Source organism: Pseudorca crassidens, chromosome 3 (assembly GCF_039906515.1).
Source record: "Pseudorca crassidens isolate mPseCra1 chromosome 3, mPseCra1.hap1, whole genome shotgun sequence".
Taxonomy (NCBI): domain Eukaryota; kingdom Metazoa; phylum Chordata; class Mammalia; order Artiodactyla; family Delphinidae; genus Pseudorca; species Pseudorca crassidens.
In genome coordinates, this window is record NC_090298.1 from 57,352,815 (window position 1) to 57,372,419 (window position 19,605).

Sequence of the window (19,605 nt, forward strand, 5' to 3'; positions counted from 1 at the left end):
AGTGGCTGTCAGTGGCGTTGATAAACTCCTGATTTGCAAATCACTGCTTGAAAATATTATCTATATATTTTTCATTGAATATGCTAGCAAGGTGATACAGTAGAAAAACTGAGGAATTTTGTAGGATAAGATATTACCATTTCTCTAAACAAATATGTCGCTAAACAAACTTTTCAAATAATTTGAAAAGACTGTTTTCTGAACTTGTAGTTTAATTATGTATTATTATAACTTTTATATTTAAAGAGTCCTAAGTACATGTTTTTAAATTGTGTAAATTTAGAAACATAATTTTTTATTACTCTTAGAATACAATAGTCAATTACCACCTATTAAAATCAGTATAATTTTTTTTTGAATTCTATTTTTTTATACAGCAAGCTCTTATTAGTTATTATTTTATATATATTAGTGTATATATGTCAGTCCTAATCTCCCAATTCATTGCACCACCACCACCCTGCTTTCCCTCCTTGGTGTCCATATGTTTGTTCTCTACATCTGTGTCTCTGTTTCTGCCTTGCAAAGCAGTTCATCTGTACAGTTTTTTCTAGATTCCACATATATGCGTTAATATATGATAAAATCAGTATAATTTGATTTGATTAAGGCTATTTTGTGGCTGGACCCACTTGGTAATTTTTATGTGAACACATTTAAAATCTTTACGTTGCTAACATAGGGATACTTTGCCTTTAGATACAGTACTTCATTCATTTATTTTTTCAATATATATCCCATGTCTGCTGTGTGCCAGGCACTTGTCTGGATTTTGGGGTTAAAGAGGCAGCTTCTGCTTCATGGAGTTTGTCAGCTGGTAGGAATTGGGGAACAAACTATTCCATGTTAGACAAATCCTCTTTGACTTCCATCTTTCTACTGGAGTTAAAAGGGGGACCATAAAGCCCTAAGTGCTATGGATAAAGTTGTCCCTCACTGGCTCACTTTTCATCACTAGCCAATAGTAAAAGTAAAAGGAGAGACTCTAGTACTCTGCATCTCCCGGCACATCCCCTAGCCTCCTTCTCCCCCAATACTTACATCACTACTATAATTATCTACCTTGAGACCAACAGAGCAGTGGTAATTATGCTTTTTAGCCCTATTTATGTCAGTTAAGAAGTCCAGGACTCCCGGGTCATCCCTCCTTTGCTCAGAATCTGACCCCTTAATGATTCTGTGGGCAGTGAGACACCTCCTTTCACTCCCCCTTCCCTACTTTATTTTTCTTCATAGCACTTAACAACCACCAGATACAAGTGATATTTTACTTATTTATTTGTCTGTCTGTTTCTCCCCACTAGACTGTAAACCCCACAAGGTCAGGGATTTTCTTTTTTTGTCTTTTTTGCTTATTGTTCATTCTCCTGCACTTAGGATAGAGCTCAGCCCTTAGTAGGCCCTCAGTAAAGATTTTTTGATAGAATGAATTTCTAACATCACTGTCCTAATCCAAGCTATCATTATTATTGCCTGGACTGCAGCAGTAGCACCTAACTGGCCTATCTACATTCATTCTTGTTTTCCTGCAACTTATTCTCTGTACTGTAATTGGAGTGTTTTTTGTTTTCTTCAAACTACAGATCAGTTTGTTACTCCTTGTTTAAACCATTTCAGAAGCTTCCTATTGCTCTTAAGACAGAACTGTGTGGTCTGATCCCAAATTGCCTTTCAAGCTTTAGCTCACACTAGACTCCTCTTTATTCAGACTCCTTTTTCCTCTCCAGAGACATTGGCTATTTTATTGGCAGGCTTTTTTTCAGTCCAGATTTTGTACATGCTTAGTCCTTGTTTGTACATGCTGACCTTCCGAGGTCAGCAGTGTGCTCACTTCTCCACGGATGCCTTTCCTAATCTCTCTGACTAGGTCAAAATCACTTATTGTAATCTCTCTCAACATCATATATCTCTTTGTAGTATTTATAAAATGTTGTAATACTCATTTTTGTTATTTGTTACTGTTTCTGTTCCTTATAGGGGAACAGTATACAAAATTCTGTTGTATCCAGTGCCTAGCACAGAGCCTGGCACAATTGGATACTCATATTTCTTGAAGGAGCGAATGATAAAGAAAGGAAGAAAAGATAGACATAAGCATATGCTATGCACTAAGGACTTTGCATACATTATCTCATTTAACTGTCAAAACTCTAAGTCCTATTTTATAGATAAGAAAATTGGGACCCAGAAAGGTTAAATAACTTCTTAACTTAGTCATTCAGACTTTCTTTCTCTCATATCCTCATCCTCTCCTCCCCACTTCCATGCTCCCTTCATTTCTCCTCCCTTTTTCCTTTGCTCCTTTCTTTCTTCCCTCCCAACAGCTTTATTGAGGTATAATTGACACACAATATGCTGCACATATTTAAAGTGTACAATTTCATACATTTTGACATATGCATGCACTCATGACCATCACCACAATCAAGATAGTGAACATATTCATCTCTCCTTTGTAATACCTTCCTTCTGTCCCCCCCCATCCATAAGCAACTACTCATCTGCTTTCGACACTTTGGTTAGTTTGCATTTTCTAGAATTTTATGTAAATAGAGTCATATAGGATATACTTGGTTGTCCAGTGCTTTCACTCAGTATAATTATTTTGAAATTGGTCCATGTTGTTGCATGTATCAGTAATTCATTCTTTTTTGTTATTGAGTAATATTCCATTTATGGATATATTGTAATTTATCTGTTGAAGGAAGTTAGTTGTATCTATTTTTTGAACTTTGTAATGAGTGTATCAATTTAATCATAGAGTAGATATTTTTTCTGACTCCTGTTACTCAGCACTTTTGTGAGATTCGTGTTGAATTTGGTATAATTTATTTACAATGCTGTTTAATATTAAATTATGTAAATTTACTAAATGTATTTATCTACTATTGTTGACAGACATTTGGGATGTTACCAGTTTTTTTACTGTTACAAGTAATACTGCTTTGAATATTCTTGCACACGTGTCTCAGTATACACATATTTAGATTAGTGATTTACCCTGGAGTAGAATTGCCAGGTCTTAGAGCATGTGTATGTTCAACTCTAGTAGTTAATGCCAAAGAATTTTCCAAGGTGGTTGTACCAGTTTACACCAACAGCAGCCTTGTTGGAGGGTTCCAGTTGCTGCATGTCCTCATCAACACTTGGTTTTGTCTGTCCTTTAATTTGAGCCATTTTGATAAGTAGTACTCTCTCATTGTGGTTTTAATTTGTGTTTCCCTGATGAATAATGAGATTGAACATCCTTTCATATTGCATCTTTTCTTTTATGGCCATTTGCGTCTTTTCTTTGCATCTTTCCTTTTTGCATCTTTTCTTTTATGAAAAGATGGCCATTTGCATCTTTTCTTTTATGAAGTATCTCTTCATCTTCTGCCTATTTTTCTGTTTTTTTTCTTCCTTTTAAAAAATAAATTGAAGGAATTCTTTATATATTCTAGATAAAAGCAGTTTGTAAATTATGTGTTGCAAATTTATGTAAATGAGTTTGAGTTTTATATGTCGTCTAGCAGCCTGGTGATTCTTGTTTATTCTGTTAATTTTATTTATCTGTACATTCTTTTGGATTTTCTGTGTGTGCAATCATCTTGTGAAAATGACAGTTTAATCTCTCCCTTTTTAATACCTTTTTATACCTTTTATTTCTTTTTCTTATTGCCCTGGCAAATACTTCCAGTGTAATGCTGAATAGAAATGGTGATGATAGGCATCCTTATCTTGTTCCCAGTCTCACATTTCACTCTTAAATATTTATTCTAGTTTTTTTCCCTGCTATTTATCAGATTATGGAAATTCTACATACTATTTTGGTAAGGCTTTTGTTTTCCTTTCTAAAAAAATCATGAATGGATGTTTTCTTTCTTTTGTTTTCTTTTGTTAGTCTGAATTACGTTGAATTTTGAATGTTAAACTAACTTCCCTTTCCTGGTATAAACCAAACTTGGTGGAGATGTATTATTGTTTTTATACATTAGTAGAACAGTTTGCTACTATTTTATTTCTTATGTTTGCATCTGTATTTATCAGTGAGATTGGCCTGAAAATTTCCTTTCTCTAAATATCCTTCTTACGTTTTACTAATCAAGGTTTGTTGGCTTCATTAAAAGGGGTTGGGGAGTATACCCTATTTTTGTATTCTCTGGAAAAATTTGTGGGAGATTATAGTTTCTTCCTTATGTGTTTTATAGAATTTGCTGGTAAATCCATCTGGGCTTGAAACTGTCTTTGTAGGAAGGTTTTAATATTTAATATTTAATTTTTTAAATAGTTACAGGACTATTCAGATATTGCAGCTCTTCTGTGAGTTTGATAAGTTATATTTTAAGGAGTTTTCCTATCTCATGTAAATTTTCAAATTTATTGCCAAAAAGTTATTCTTAATATTCTTCAATGAAGTTTTAAAAATGTCTACAGGATCTGTACTGACATCCCACTTTATTCCTGATATTGGTTATTTGTGCCTTCTCCCTTTTTTCATGATCAGTCTCATTTGATGTTTGTTTGTTTGTTTTTTTTGGTACGCGGGCCTCTCACTGTTGTGGCCTCTCCCGTTGCGGAGCACAGGCTCCGGACGCGCAGGCTCAGTGGCCATGGCTCACGGGCCTAGCCGCTCTGCGGTATGTGGGATCTTCCCGGACCCGGGCACGAACCCGTGTCCCCTGCATCGGCAGGTGGACTCTCAACCACTGCGCCACCAGGGAAGCCCTGTTGTTTTTAATAGTGTGTACAAAGAACCAATTATGGAGTTTGTCTCTTTTTGTATATTTATATTCTGTTTCATTAACTTCTGTATTTCCTTCAACTTTGCGTTCAGTTTTCTGTTCTTTAAATTTGGGAGGATTGATGCTTAACTTAATGATTTTCAACTTTTTTTCTTTTCTGACATATTCATTTAACTCTATAAATTTCTCTCAAGCATAGCTTTTGTTCTACTCCACTAGTTTTGAGAAATAGGATTTTCATTATACTTCGTTTAAATTTTTAAAGTTTCATTGTGTTTTCTTTCTTGCCTCTGTGGGTTATTTAGAAGTGCATTTCTTAATTTCCAAATATGTGTTGATTTGTAAAGGTATATTCTTCCTGTTGATTTCAAGCTTAATTACATTGTGATTAGAGAACATACCTGTATGATTTCAATGTTTGGAAATTTTTGTTGACACTTGGTTTATGGACCAGGGTAGAGTCAGTTTACTAAATATCTCTATGTACCTGAAAATATTTTGTATCTGTTGGGTATTGAGTTCTATATGTATTTATTATGGTAAGTTTGTGAATTCTGTTGTTTAATTCTAATATATCCTCACTGGTTTTTGTTTTTTAATCCTGCTCATTTTATCAGTTCCTGAAAGAGCTGTTTTGAAAATCTTTCATATTGATTGTGAATGTTCATCCATGTAGTACTGCCAATTTTTGCTTTATATATTTGGGGCCATGTTAGTCGATGGATAGAAATTTAGAACTATGACATCTTCAGGTGATTTGAACTTCTTTTTTTCATTCATTATGCAGTGTCCTTTTATGTCTCTAGCAGTGTTTTTGCCTTGAAGTCTTCTTTGTTGTTATTAAAGTGTCATCTGTTTGCTTTTGGTTAGTGTTTGCATTTTTTTCCTTAGCTGTGTTTTTGTGGTGTAGATATGTTTCTCTCTTGTTTTTAAAGCCATTTTCAAAATCTATATTGTTTAACTGGAGCATTTAGTCCTTTACATACAGTATATTTGCAGATATATTTGGGTTCAAATTCGTTGTGTCAGAGGTTGTCAAACTTTTTGTGTAAAGCCTTTGTGTGTGGTCTGGTCTCTGTTGCAACTATTCAGCTCTGTTCTTTTAGTACAAAAGCAGCTGTAACCAACACGTAAATAAATGAGCATGGATGTATTCTAATCTTTATTTATGAAGACAAACAATTGGCTAGATTTGCTGACGGTGCTGCAGTTTGCTAACCCCTTTAGTATTTTTTTTTCTATTTATCCTACTTGTTTTATATTTTGTCCTCCTCTTTCTTGCCTTTTGGCCTTAAAAAGTTTTCTTTTATTCTATTAATTTTTTTTCTTCTATCACCTTAGAAGTAATAGCCTCATTCTTTTAGTAGTTATCCTAGAGATTATAACATATTTCCTTGATGTATTAATTTCTAATAATAATTGGTACTTTTATCATCTTCCTGAAAATGCAGGAACCTGAGAACACTATCACCTACTGACTTACATGCTTTATATGCCATTTGTGTGTGTGTGTGTGTGTTTAACTTTTTACTCTGGAAATTAAAAGTTTTCTATTTTTAAAACACTTTTTATTGTGGAAATATACACATATATGCCATTTTTGTTGTGTGTTTCTTTAGCTTTTTATTTGAAAAATTTCAAACTTAGCCAAAAAAATAGAGAAAGTATTACAAACCACTAAGTAATGAACTATAATATAGTTTCAACAGTTTTTAGTATTTTGACAGTCTTGTTTGAAACAGTTCCCTGACATCAAATTATTGCATCCATAGATACTTACGTATGTGTTTTTTTTTTTTTTTTAAATGTGCAGCTTGATCCTATGGACAGGTCTGTACGCCAGAGTTTTTTTTTTTTTCTTTTTCTTTTTTGGCTGTGTTGGGTCTTCGTTGCTGCACGTGGGCTTTCTCTAGTTGCGGCAAGTGGGGGCTACTCTTCATTGCAGTGCGTGGGCTTCTCTTGTTGCGGAGCACGGGCTCTAGGTGCATGGGCTTCAGTAGTTGCAGCACGTGGGTTCAGTAGTTGTGGCTCGGCTCTAGACCACAGGCTCAGTAGTTGTGGCGCACGGGCTTCGTTGCTCCACGCCATGTGGGATCCTCCCGGACCAGGGATCAAACCCGTGTCCTCTGCGTTGGCAGGTGGATTCTTAACCACTGCGCCACTAGGGAAGTCCCTATGTATGTATTTCTAACAGCTAATGACTTAGAAGACAATAATATTACCCATCTAACAAAATTAATGGTAATTAAAAAATATTTTTAGTATCTAACCTAGTTGATCTTTTTTTAAAATTAATTTTTTTTGTCTGCGTTGGATGTTCATTGCTCTGCGTGGGCTCTCTCTAGTTGTGGTGAGCGGGGTCTACTCTTTGTTGCGGTGTGCAGGCTTCTCATTGCAGTGGCTTCTCTTGTTGCAGAGCACGTGCTCTAGGTACACAGGCTTCAGTGGCATGCAGGCTCAGTAGTTGTGGCTTGTGGGCTCTAGAGCGCAGGTTCAGTAGTTGTGGCGCAAGGGCTTAGTTGCTCCGCGGCATGTTGAATCTTCCCGAAGCAGGGATCAAACCCATGTCCCCTGCACTGGCAGGCGGGTTCTTAACCACTGTGCCACCAGGCAAGTCCCTATATAGTTATTTTTTAGATTTATTAAAATTATTTACTTTTTCTCTGATATTTTGTCCTGGATCATTTTTCTTCTCTTTAAAAAACTTCTTTTAATATTCCTTAATGTGGATTTTCTGGTGATGAATTCTCAGTTTTTGTTAGTCTGATCATATCTTTAATTTATCTTTATTTTAAAAACTTTTTATTATGGACACTTTCAAACATATATAAAACTTACTCAGAAGTTAGGAACTTAATATAATGAACTTCCATGTTGCAATCACTGAGCTTCAACATTGTCAAATCATGGCCAGGCTTGTTCCATCCATTCCATACCACTACTCTTTTTCTTTTAATCATTTTTTTAAAAATTTATTTATTTTATTTATTTTTGGCTGCGTTGGGTCTTCATTGCCGCGCACGGGCTTTCTCTAGTTATGGCAAGCGGGGGCTACTCTTCGTTGCGGCGCGCGGGCTTCTCATTGCAGTGGCTTCTCTTGTTGTGGAGCATGGGCTCTAGGTGCGCAGGCTTCAGCAGTTGGTGGTGCATAGGCTCAGTAGTTGTGGCTTGCAGGCTCTGGAGCGCAGGCTCGGTAGTTGTGGCACACGGGCTTAGTTTCTCCGTGGCATGTGGGATCTTCCCGGACCAGGGCTCGAACCCGTGTCCCCTGCATTGGCAGGCGGATTCTTAACCACTGCGCCACCAGGGAAGTCCCATACCACTACTTTTGAATAGTTATAAAATGGATCTCAGATTCAGAAACATTGCATTTCATCCATTAGCATTTCATTTGTGTCTGTGAAAGATAAGGGCTGTTTAAAAAACATAGCTGCAGTATGTTACCTTATCTAAAAATGTAGTATTAATTCCTAATATCACCAGATATCCAGTCAGTGCTCACTTTTTCTCAATTGCCATATACACACAACGATACACATAATTGATTTCCTCTAATCAAGATCCCAGCAAGAGTTATACACTATGTTTGATGGATGTGATTTTTGAGTCTCTTAATCTGTAGTTCTCCTCACTCCTTCCTTACTTTATTTTTTTGTTTAAGAAACCAAATTATTTGTTCTATAGAGGGTCCCAAATCCTGGAACATGCTAATTGCATATTCATAGTTTTATTTAACATTTTCCTTTACTCCTGTATTTCTTATAAATTTTTATTTGAATGTAGTAACTAGATCAAATTCAGTTCAATATTTTGACAAGAATACTTCATCAGTGGTGGTGTGTACTTCCATCAGAGGCGTATAGTATCTGGTTATATCTCTTTTGTGATGTTAGTAGCCATTGACGCTCATCACCTAGATCTGTTATTTTATTAGGGGTTTACTTTCATTTATATTTTTGCTGGGTATGGAATTCTAGTTGGTAGGTTTCTTTTAAAGTCATTTTTTGGAGCAGTTTTAGGTTTACAACAAAATTGAGAGGAAGGTACAGAGATTTTCCATATGTCCCCTGCCCCCAGACACGCATAGCCTCCCCCATTATCAACATTACTCACCAGAATGGTACCTTTTTTTTTTTTTTAACCAAGGATGAACCTGCATTGATACATCCTAATCACCCAAAATCCATCGTTTACCTTGGGGTTCACTCTTGGTGTTATACATTCTATGGGTTGGTCAAATGTATGATGACATATATCCATCATTATAATATTTTGCAGAGTATTTTCACAACCCTAGAATTGTCTGTGCTCTGTTTTTATGTCTCCATAGTTTTGCCTTTTCCAGAATGTCATATGTAGTTGATCCTTAAATAGCACAGGGGTTAGGGGTGCCAACCCTCTATGCAGTCGAATGTCTGTATATAACTTTACAGTGGGCACTTCATATCTGCTGTTCTGTATCCGTGGATTCAACCAACTGTGGACCATTTAGTACTGTAGTATGTATTTGTTGAAAAAAAATCTGTGTATAAGTGGACCCGCACAGTTCAAACCCATGTTGTTCAAAGGTCAGCCTTAGTTGGAATCATACAGTATGTAATAGCATTTTCAGGTTGGTTTCTTTCACTTAGTAATGTGCTGAATAATATTCTGTTGTCTGGATATGAATTATTTATCCATCATCTATCCATTCATCTACTGAAGGACATCTTGGTTGCTTTTGAGTTTTGGCAGTTATGAATAAAGCTGCTATAAACATGCTTGTGCGTGTTTTTGTGTGAACATAAGTTTTCAACTCCTCTGAGTATATAGGAAAGAACACAATTCCTAGATTGTAGGGTACGAATAAGTTTAGTTTTGTAAGAAACTGTGAAACAGTCTTCCAAAGTGGCTGTATCACTTTGCATTCTCACCAGCAATGAATGAGAATTTCTGTTGGTCCACATCCTTGCTGGTATTTGGTGTTGTCAGTGTTCCACACTTTGGCCATTCTAATAGGTATGTAGTGGTATCTTGTTTTAATTTACATTTCCCTGATGACATATGATGTGGAGCATCTTTTCATATGCTTATCTGTCATCGGTATATCGTCTTTGGTGAGGTGTCAAAGTTTTGGGCCCATTTTTTGTTTGTTTGTTTTTTTGCGGTACGCGGGCCTCTCAGTGTTGTGGCCTCTCCCGTTGTGGAGCGCAGGCTCCGGATGCGCAGGCTCCGTGGCCATGGCTCACGGGCCCAGCCGCTCTGCGGCATGTGGGATCTTCCCGGACCGGGGTGCGAACCCTTGTCCCCTGCATCGGCAGGCAAATTCTCAACCACTGTGCCACCAGGGAAGCCCTGGCCCATTTTTTTTTTTTTTTTTTAAAGAAGATGTTGGGGGTAGGAGTTTATTAATTTATTTGATTTATTTTTGCAGTGTTGGGTCTTCGTTTCTGTGCGAGGGCTTTCCCTAGTTGTGGCAAGCAGGGGCCACTCTTCATCGCGGTGCGCGGGCCTCTCACTATCGCGGCCTCTCTTGTTGCGGAGCACAGGCTCCAGACGCACAGGCTCAGTAGTTGTGGCTCACGGGCCTAGTTGCTCTGCGGCATGTGGGATCCTCCCAGACCAGGGCTCGAACCTGTGTCCCCTGCAATAGCAGGCAGATTCTCAACCACTGCGCCACCAGGGAAGCCCCCTGGCCCATTTTTTAATCAGGTTGTTTGTTTTCTTATTGTTGAGTTTTAAGAGTTCTGTGTGTATTTGGGATAACATTTCTTTTTCTCGTTTGTCTTTTGCAAATAATTTCTCCCAGTCTGTGGCTTGTCCTCTTATTTTCTTGACATCATCTTTCACAGAGCAGTTTTTAATTTTAATGAAGTCCAGCTTATCAATGAGTTCTTTCATAGGCCATGTCTATAGTGTTCTATCTAAAAAGACATTGCCATACCCAAGGTCATCTAAGTTTTCTCCTATGTTATTTTAAAGGAGTTTTATAGTTTTGCATTTTACTAGATTAAAAAAAAAATTCTTTGAAGACCATTGCATTATCTACTGTTGAGACGTTAGCTGTCAGGCTAATTATTGTTCCTTTGAAGGTAACGTCTGATGGTGGGAAAGGTTTAGCTGCTTTTAAGCTTTTCCTTTTGTCTTTGACTTTCAGCAGTTTTACTATGATGTGACTAGATGTACATACCTCTTTATTTATCCTCTTAGGGTTTGTTGGGCTACTTGAACCTGTGGTTTGATATCTGTGGTCAGTTTTGGAAAATCCTCTGTCATTATCTCTGCAAATATATATTTCTTCTGACCCATTCTTACTTTCTTTACACATATGTTAGACCTTTTTGCTCTGTCCTTTGTCTTTTATTTCTCTTCTGTTTTCCATTCTTTTGTTTCACTGAGCTTTTTCCCTTTTTTTAATTAATTTTTATTGGAGTGTAGTTGATTTACCATGTTATGTTAGTTTATGTTTCACTGAGCTTTAATCCAGAATCCAGATCTTCTCACCTCTCTCTACTTTACGTCTCACTACAGTGTATTGAATCTATAGTTAAACTGCATCCATTGAGATATTAATTTTGGTTATTGTATTTTTCAGATATAGAATTTATATTTTTTTCAAATTTGCTGTGCTTTCCCCCACTTTCGAAAAATGATTTTTAGCTCTCTAGTGAAATTCTTGATTTAATCGACTGGCTCCTTGATCATAATGCATAAACTCATAAAGTCTAAGTTTTATAATCTTAGCGTGTGGAACATTGTTAAATTTGCTTCCGCTGGTGGTTCGTCTTGTCTTGTTTCCTTATGTACCTGGTGGTTGTATGAATGTATATAAGACAACCATCCAGGATCCAATATCAGTTTGAAAAGATAATGTTTGCAGTCCCTTTGAGAGCTTGCCTACTTACGGTTCATCCTTAACTCCTTATATCCTTACTCTTTGAGTCTCAGTTTAAAGGGTATGGGATTTTCCATGCTTCCCACCTTTGGCAAGTCTGAAGCTAGTTTTGTCTCCTTTACCTTGTGAGGCTTTGCTCCGCTTCTCAGGGTCAGCTGCCGCTTGTAGATGCCCCAGGGGAAAAGCTGCCCTACCTCTCTGTCTCTCTTCTCTGGATAGCCTTCTCTTGGGTCTTGGCCTGCTGATTCTTAACTGCCTCTTTAGTTCTCTGATGCCTTTTAGGCACACCCACCACCTCTCCAGCTTTTTCTCATTGGAAGGTTTTTGGATCAATTTACTAGTACTGGAAATGAACCATTTTTTCCTTGCTGTTAAACTTATTCATTGAGATACTATTTCTGTATTAACTTTCTAAAAAGTATCAAAGTACTACCCTTGTAATATAGTATATTAAAAAGACACCCGGAAGTTTAAAGGAGCAGAAAAAAATCACAGTGCCGTCAGTGAGAGGCAGTTACTGTTAATAGTTGCTTTTTGTTAAAGAGCTACCTTTTGTGGGGTTGGGGAAGAGTCTGGAGATAAGCTTAGTTTGGATATTCTGACCTTGAGATGATTAAGATGTCTAGCTAGAGTTAGGCTTGAGGCATTTAGATATTAAACAGATGATTTGCTTCAAGAGCAGGGTGGAGATCTGGATTTGTTGATCTCTGAATGTTAGTTGAAGCTATCAAAGTAACTGGAAGGCAGTGGTGGTTGTAGACTGTTTCTTTGTTAAGGGTAGCACAGATTGAGAAGGGACAGGGTAATTATGGGTGAGGTAAGATAGAACTTAATTTTTGTAGTGTTATGAAGGCCAAGACAACGTCATAGTTTTCATTTGTAAGTTACGTGCCTATAGGAAAATTTTTTTCTATTCTATATTTAATGGTTTAATTTTTTTAGCCTAAAATTCTGTATGCTGAATAGCAGCTATATAAAGCACAGTATCCTAGTGTGAAATACTTGTTAGTGTTTTAGATCTAATCACAGACTAGATTAAGTACTGAAGTTCAGGATCTCAGACTTGCTAATAATTCATACTTAGTTTTGTGCAAATGACTGTCCTCAATCTCTTGTTCCATTAAATGTGCATAATAATGAATTCACAATGTTAAAGAATAATAAAACTATATTAAGTACACCAAGGAAATATTAAACACAAATGACTTTCATACTGAATCAGTTTGTATATAGAGAGAATGCAAGAAACAGTACTTTTGTACTTCCTGTTCCGATAACCATTGATACTAAAGGTAAGAAGAGGAGTGACTTCACTAAAGTTTTTTTGGTGGTATATCAATACATTATTTTAGTTCTATACCAGACTAGTTCTTTAAGTAGATGTGCACAAAGGCCATTTAAAGATAAGCTAGAAATTCATGACCACATACCTACTTATTTTTAATATATACTTTGAGTTATCTTTTTGTTTCTACAGTTGTGACTGTATTTTAATAATTTTGCTATGTGTTTGGTCATTAAACAAGAGCTATTATAATATGGAAATTTGATTTAACAGAGCTACAATAGAAGAGGCGTACTCCAGGTCAATGACAAAACTAGCAAAATCTGCAAGCAATTATTCACAACTTGGGTGAGTTAATTTCTTTGAAGAACTCTTTCAATGTTGATTTAGGCAAAGTTTATGAGAATAGTAGGTTCCCATTGAGGATAAAATGGTTCATAAATATAATAGTATGTAATGTGTTTATTCAAAATGCGTCTATATGTGAATATATTCTCGACTTGATAGAAAGTATAATTGAATTTGCTGAATCAGTTAACACAAAGTAAATGAAACTTACTTTTTTCCCTTTGTTAAACTACACAATACAACTTCATTCTTCCTTCTTTTTTCCATATCTCTCCTCACTTTTCTGGCAGCCTCCTGTTTCTAACTCCTCCATGTAGACGTGCCTCTTCTAAAACATAATTTCTTCTTTATTGACCACAGTAGAAGGGCCAGAAAGTAACTGGAATAACAGAACCTAGCTTTAACCAATTGACCATGTTTTGTTGTTTTTAATAAATAATTTATTTTTCTCTCATATACTCATTCTTTTAGGTGTCTAGTATGATTGATACTTTAGAAATATTTATTTATTATTTTTAAAAACTTTTTATTGGAGTAGAGTTGATTTACAATGTTGTATTAGTTTCAGGTGTACAGCAAAGTGAGTCAGTTATACATATACAAATATCCACTCTTTTTTTAGATTCTTTTCCCAAGTAGGCCATTACAGCGTATTGAGCAGAGTTTCCTGTGCTATACAATAGGTTCTTATTAGTTATCTATTTTAGATATACTAGTATGTATACGTCAACCCCAATCTCCCAGTTCTCCCCCTCTCACCCCATCCCTTGGTAACCATAAGTTTGTTTTCTACATCTGTGACTCTACTTCTGTTTTTGTTTTTTTTAAGATTCTTTTCCCATGTAGGCCATTACAAAGTAGTGAGTAGAGTTCCCTGTGCTATTCAGCAGGCTATTGTTAGTTATCTGTTTTATATATAGTAGAGTGTATATGTCAGTCCCAGTCTCCCAATTTATCCCTCCCCCCATCCCTTGGGAACCGTAAGTTTGTTTTCTACATCCGTGACTCCATTTCTGATTTGTAAATAAGTTCATTTGTACCCCCCCCTTTTTTTCAGATTCCACATATAAGCAATATCATATGATATTTGTCTTTCTGTGTCTGACTTATTTCACTCAGTATGAGGCCATGGTTTTAATATAGGAAATTCTTATTTTTAGTTACCAGGTGGGAGGTAGAAAAAAACATGTGTTTTCTAATAAAGTTACTGAAAACATTTCTGTCTTTGGAATATGTGTCTTTCATGAATAATAGGTGATATTTTATTTTTTGTGTTAGTGTTGTTACTTAAGATTATAAAGATTTTAAATATTAATGTTTTTGTTTACTGATACATATTTAGGCAAGAATTGAATTTTATCTTTCTGTATTTAGTTGCATTTAAACATATTTTGGATTGGTCAATTTCCTTTCTTAGTGCTCATTGTACATTAACTTGTATTACCTGACCAGAAAAAAGTTGTGTATGTCAAACTTTAAAAAATGGAATGATACTTAGAATTCCTTAAAGAAACCTGTATTTAAAGAAATCTTATGTTGAACCTCCTTTCAGTGTAAATAATCCTTGGGTAAAGTAAAGGGACACTCTCATCTTACCTGTTTTGTAAAGTCTAGACTATCATGTATCAGGTTTACCTGAAGTGATGTACATGTATTTTGGTGCTGTAGTGAGTGGATACTTTTCAGGTGTCCTTTTTTCTCTCAAAATTTTCCATCTAACTACTTGCCACATTTAGTGCTGATTAGATTTAAAAGTGTGAGGTAAGATCTAATCAGAACAGTCCTATTTAAGTATTTTAATTATTCTCTTTGAACTTTTTGTTATTGCTTAAAATGATTGTTGTCAGTTAGCTTTCCTACTGGGTAGGAAATGCAGTAACTGGCACAGAGTACATATTAGGGTAAGTAATTTCTGTCTCTACTGTCTTGCGTTAGTGATCATTGTTGCTATTTGTTTTTGTTTTATCATAGAGCAAAGCACGTGCTGTTGAAAATCTCTGAGGAAGTACCTGAGGAAAGCAGAGGATAAAATTATTCTTATATCATTCCCTACTGACCAGATTAGTTTAAACTAACCTTTGGCATCCTAAGTATTATTCAAAATATTATAATGTAGTAACTCTTGGAAGTAGTTGAACCTGTTGAAAATATTAAATTCTCAATGTTGAGAAGAAGTGGTAGGAAAGTATGTCATACATTCTATACCAAGTGTAGTGGAAAGGGGACTCTCAGTGTTTGTTGAAGTACACGGGTAAAATCTGAAACAAAGTTTCAGATAACAGTTTTAAAGTCATTCTTCAATAAATTTTAATGATGAAGGCACTTTAAAAAATCATGTACAAATTTGACTTTTGCATGTTTAAATTCAGAGGAGCTTTTATCTTCTTAATTTTATTTATTTGGTTTTTTTGGCCGCACTGCAGGCATGCGGGATCTTAGTTCCCCGACCAGGGATCGAACCTGTGACCCTGCATTGGAAGCACGGAGTCCTAACCACTGGACTGCCAGGGAATTTGCAGGAGCTTTTATTTTTGATGAAGCATTTTAAATGGAGCACTGAAGAGTCTAAAATTTAGATTTGATAATAAGTTAGTTTTAAACAGTAGACAGTGATTAGAAGAGCTTCTGATACAAATCTAAATAACCAAATCAACTCAGAAAATGACACGTTATAATTAAGGGAGGGTCATGGCCAGACCTGTGATATGAGTTAACTCATTTCTCTGTATCTGAGGTATAAAAATATTTTAACTAATTAACCAAGGATTTTAAAAAAAATCAAGGTCAGGCTGTCAGTCGTTTCATTTGTGATTTAATTTAATTTCATCTTTTGACTAATGAAAATTACTGAATATAACATTATTTCCATTGGTTCTATTCTGGGACCTTAAACTTTTTCTTCCTGTTAGTAAATTATTCCCATGTTTTCTTTGCTTTAGAACATTTGCACCAGTGTGGGATGTGTTCAAAACATCTACAGAGAAATTAGCAAATTGTCACTTGGATCTTGTTAGAAAATTACAAGAATTAATAAAAGAAGTTCAGAAGTATGGAGAAGAACAAGTAAAATCGCATAAAAAGGTATCAGTTTTGTTAAAGGATTGATTGGTCAGATATTGAATGCTTTGTAGTTCTGCATTTTGATGAATCATTTCATACCAAACAGACTAAAGAAGAAGTTGCAGGAACTCTGGAAGCTGTTCAAACCATTCAGAGCATAACTCAAGCCCTCCAGAAATCCAAGGAAAATTACAATGCCAAATGTGTCGAACAGGAACGTTTGAAAAAGGAAGGAGCTACACAAAGAGAAATAGAAAAGGTAATTGTAATAAAAATAATACCTCTGTGGTTTCAAGCATTTTCAAATACAAGACTGCCTTTAATCTTTAAACACTCAAGAATGATCTCATATTAAAGATGAAGTCACTGTGCCTCTGAGTGTTAGTGATTTACCTAAGTGAAACAGAAGTAGGTTTACAAAATATGTTGTATCTGGTAGATAGATTAGCAAATACATAAAAAGGAATGATTTCTTTATATTGGTGACACATTTGCAGGATTTTTTTTTTTTTTTTTTTTTTTGCGGTACGTGGGCCTCTCACTGTTGTGGCCTCTCTTGTTGCAGAGCACAGGCTCCAGATGCGCAGGCTCAGCGGCCGTGGCTCACGGGCCCAGCCGCTCTGCGGCATGTGGGATCTTCCCGGACCGGGGCACGAACCCGTGTCCCCTGCATAGGCAGGCGGACTCTCAACCACTGTGCCACCAGGGAAGCCCTGCAGGATATTTTTATAAGATAATTGGTGAGATGCTGCTTGGTGTAAGATTTAATAATGAGGTAAAAATTTTTTTGAAGCAAGACTTTGGTAGATTTAGCAAGGCAATAGTTACTTGAGATAAACTTTAAATATATGTTGTGGGTGATTTATTGCTGACTTTGAGCCCATGTATGTAGTATTGTGGTAAACCACAACCTTTTCCCCCACTCTCATTTTGATTAAAAGTAGATATTTTTCCCCTTTCAAAACAGTTTAACTATCCACTTGTTTGATGTGGTATATATCATTTAGGAATCAGCCATAGGGAGTGATAATTTTGAAAGCTTTGTAGAATATTTGAAATTGCCATTAAAAAATAACAAAACTGTAATTATGTTGCAATTATAATAATTATAAAAGTGTATATACATGGGCAAAAACCAGAAGAGCATCTGGAAAAATCAAAACAGTCAATGGAATTTGGGGTAATATGTTTCCTTTAGTGTTTTGTGTGATAAATAAAAATTGGGGGGGGTAAAAAATGAGGCACAGTAAGTTCATGATTTTAAAATGCTCTTCATTCCAGGCATAGCAGTTAAGAATAAAATATATGAAAAGGGAAAATAAAGCAAAATAACATGCTCCAAAAAGAAGACTATTATCTTCATAATGAACCAGAAATGGAACAGAAACTCAGAAGGGCATGTAGAGATTGATTATGCAGGGCTGTTGGACCCAAAGTCCTAAGTTAGGCAGTGGAATTTAGCTCTTGTGTGGTAAAGGGGACTAAATATTCCCCGCTTGAGATGAAGCCCAAGGAACCCCACTCACTTGGTGAAACTATAAGTAGTGAAAAAAGACTGTTGAGCTGCTGAAGGGCTAAAGCATTATTGGAAGTTGGGGTTTAAGGATGCAGTTCTGACTGGCAGTCAGGCCAAGGAACCAGTTCATGACTGTTTCGTTCATATCCCCTATATTCTTCCAGGGAATTAATTAAAAGCTACCTTTATAAGACTAATACTAAATTGGGGCCTTGGAGGGCTGGCAGGAGATAACCTGAAACTGCTAAATGGGGATGGGTGAGCATAAATGATAGAATATAACACAATTCTAGGAGGTGATGTTTACCTTGTATTCTATAGAGTTTTTCCAGCATCACTGATGGAGGGAGAGAGAGAAGAGAGAGGGGAAAAAACAAGAAACCTCCCACCTGAAATGAGCAAAAGCACATCTTAAGGAATCTAATATAGCTAATATAGCTTTCCCTGCTATACAACAGTAGAGTGTTCCTGTGAAACCTTTCATAAGCCAAAATGGCGTAAGCAGAGAAGCAAGTACCTTAGAACACATCTTGCTAATGCATGCACAAAATAAATTGAGATAAAGCACAGATGCTTACAGACACAGTTCAAAGCTTTGGAGACCGATGCTGAGTGTAGATCCTGGGAAGGAACTTGGTGGTGCCACTTTCACTGCTTCTCAGGGTGTGCGCTGCCTCTGTAACGGCTCCTGCAAAGCAAACGCTGAATGCTATTTTTTCTTTTCACCTGTTTTTGTAAAAGTGAAAATCCTCTTTGAATGTTTTTCAGTTCGTGAAAACAGGAACTAATATAATTCTTTTGTAAAAGCAAACAAACTTGTAAGACAAACTTTTGAAAAGCAGGGGATACCTCTGCTAAGACAGGTGGCAATAAATTTAACAATTAGAATAAGAATTCACTCCAAATAAAATTTAGATTTATAAAATAGATGATCAGAAACGTTCGTGTTTGTTGAGGATGTTCAGATATGCAAACGAATATAAATTTATATTAAAGAAATTAAGAGAGATAATGAAATAAGATCTAGTAGATGGGAAAACAGCTAACCAGAAAATTTGGCAATGAAATATATGGTTATTGAAATTTTTAAAAAAACAACAGAGAAGACAAACTTTAGAGCTAATATAGTGAAAGATTGAATTTGGGCACTCACCCATAACATAGTACAGAGAGTAAAGGTTACCAACATTCATCTGATGTGGATTTCAGAAGAAAAAAAAATGGAGAGGATGGTAGACAGGTAATATTTGAAGAGTTAACAGATCAGAATATTTCAGAATTAAAAAAACTCAGGAGTTCTTAGATCAAAAGTACATTCTTGGTATTAAGCAGGTTAAATAAAGATAAATTCAGAACGAGGCACCAGAGAAAAAGAGAATATTAAAAGCTACTGGGTATATCTTTTTCCTCACATCTCTGAAATCAGAATGCATCATCAAATGATAGTATCATATAATCACTGTTGGCATGGTGGCATTTGTGGTGTAGTTTCACTGCCTCTGTGAACTTGGTTGTTATATACCTAGTGGCATGATTGGACAACTGCAACACGTTGATGTTTCAATTAACAGACCACTTTAAGAGCATTGAGGAAGGATTAGTTCTGATTGTTGTCTGAAAACCTTTTGTTGAAACCTGGTAAGATCAAGAAAATGTGAGCACCAATGTTTGGAAGAAAATCTGGAGATGATAGTGGAACACTTTTAAGAAATGCTCTGTCAGTAATGCTTTTGGTGACATTGAAGATAATACTATGTGGGGAAAAAAGCAGACCTCAGCAGTCCCTGAATTGGAAGTA

At 36.0% G+C, this 19,605-nt stretch overlaps 1 protein-coding gene across 1 annotated transcript in view; it reads left to right on the plus strand.

Annotated features, from left to right (window-relative positions):
• The window catches only part of FCHO2 (FCH and mu domain containing endocytic adaptor 2), a 116,128-nt gene that overhangs the window by 15,947 nt on the left and 80,576 nt on the right, over positions 1-19,605 (plus strand). The window contains exons 3-5 of the mRNA XM_067730972.1: positions 13,157-13,231; positions 16,171-16,312; positions 16,398-16,550. Of these exons, the coding sequence (XP_067587073.1) occupies positions 13,157-13,231; positions 16,171-16,312; positions 16,398-16,550 (370 nt within the window). The remainder of the gene's footprint in view (positions 1-13,156; positions 13,232-16,170; positions 16,313-16,397; positions 16,551-19,605) is intronic.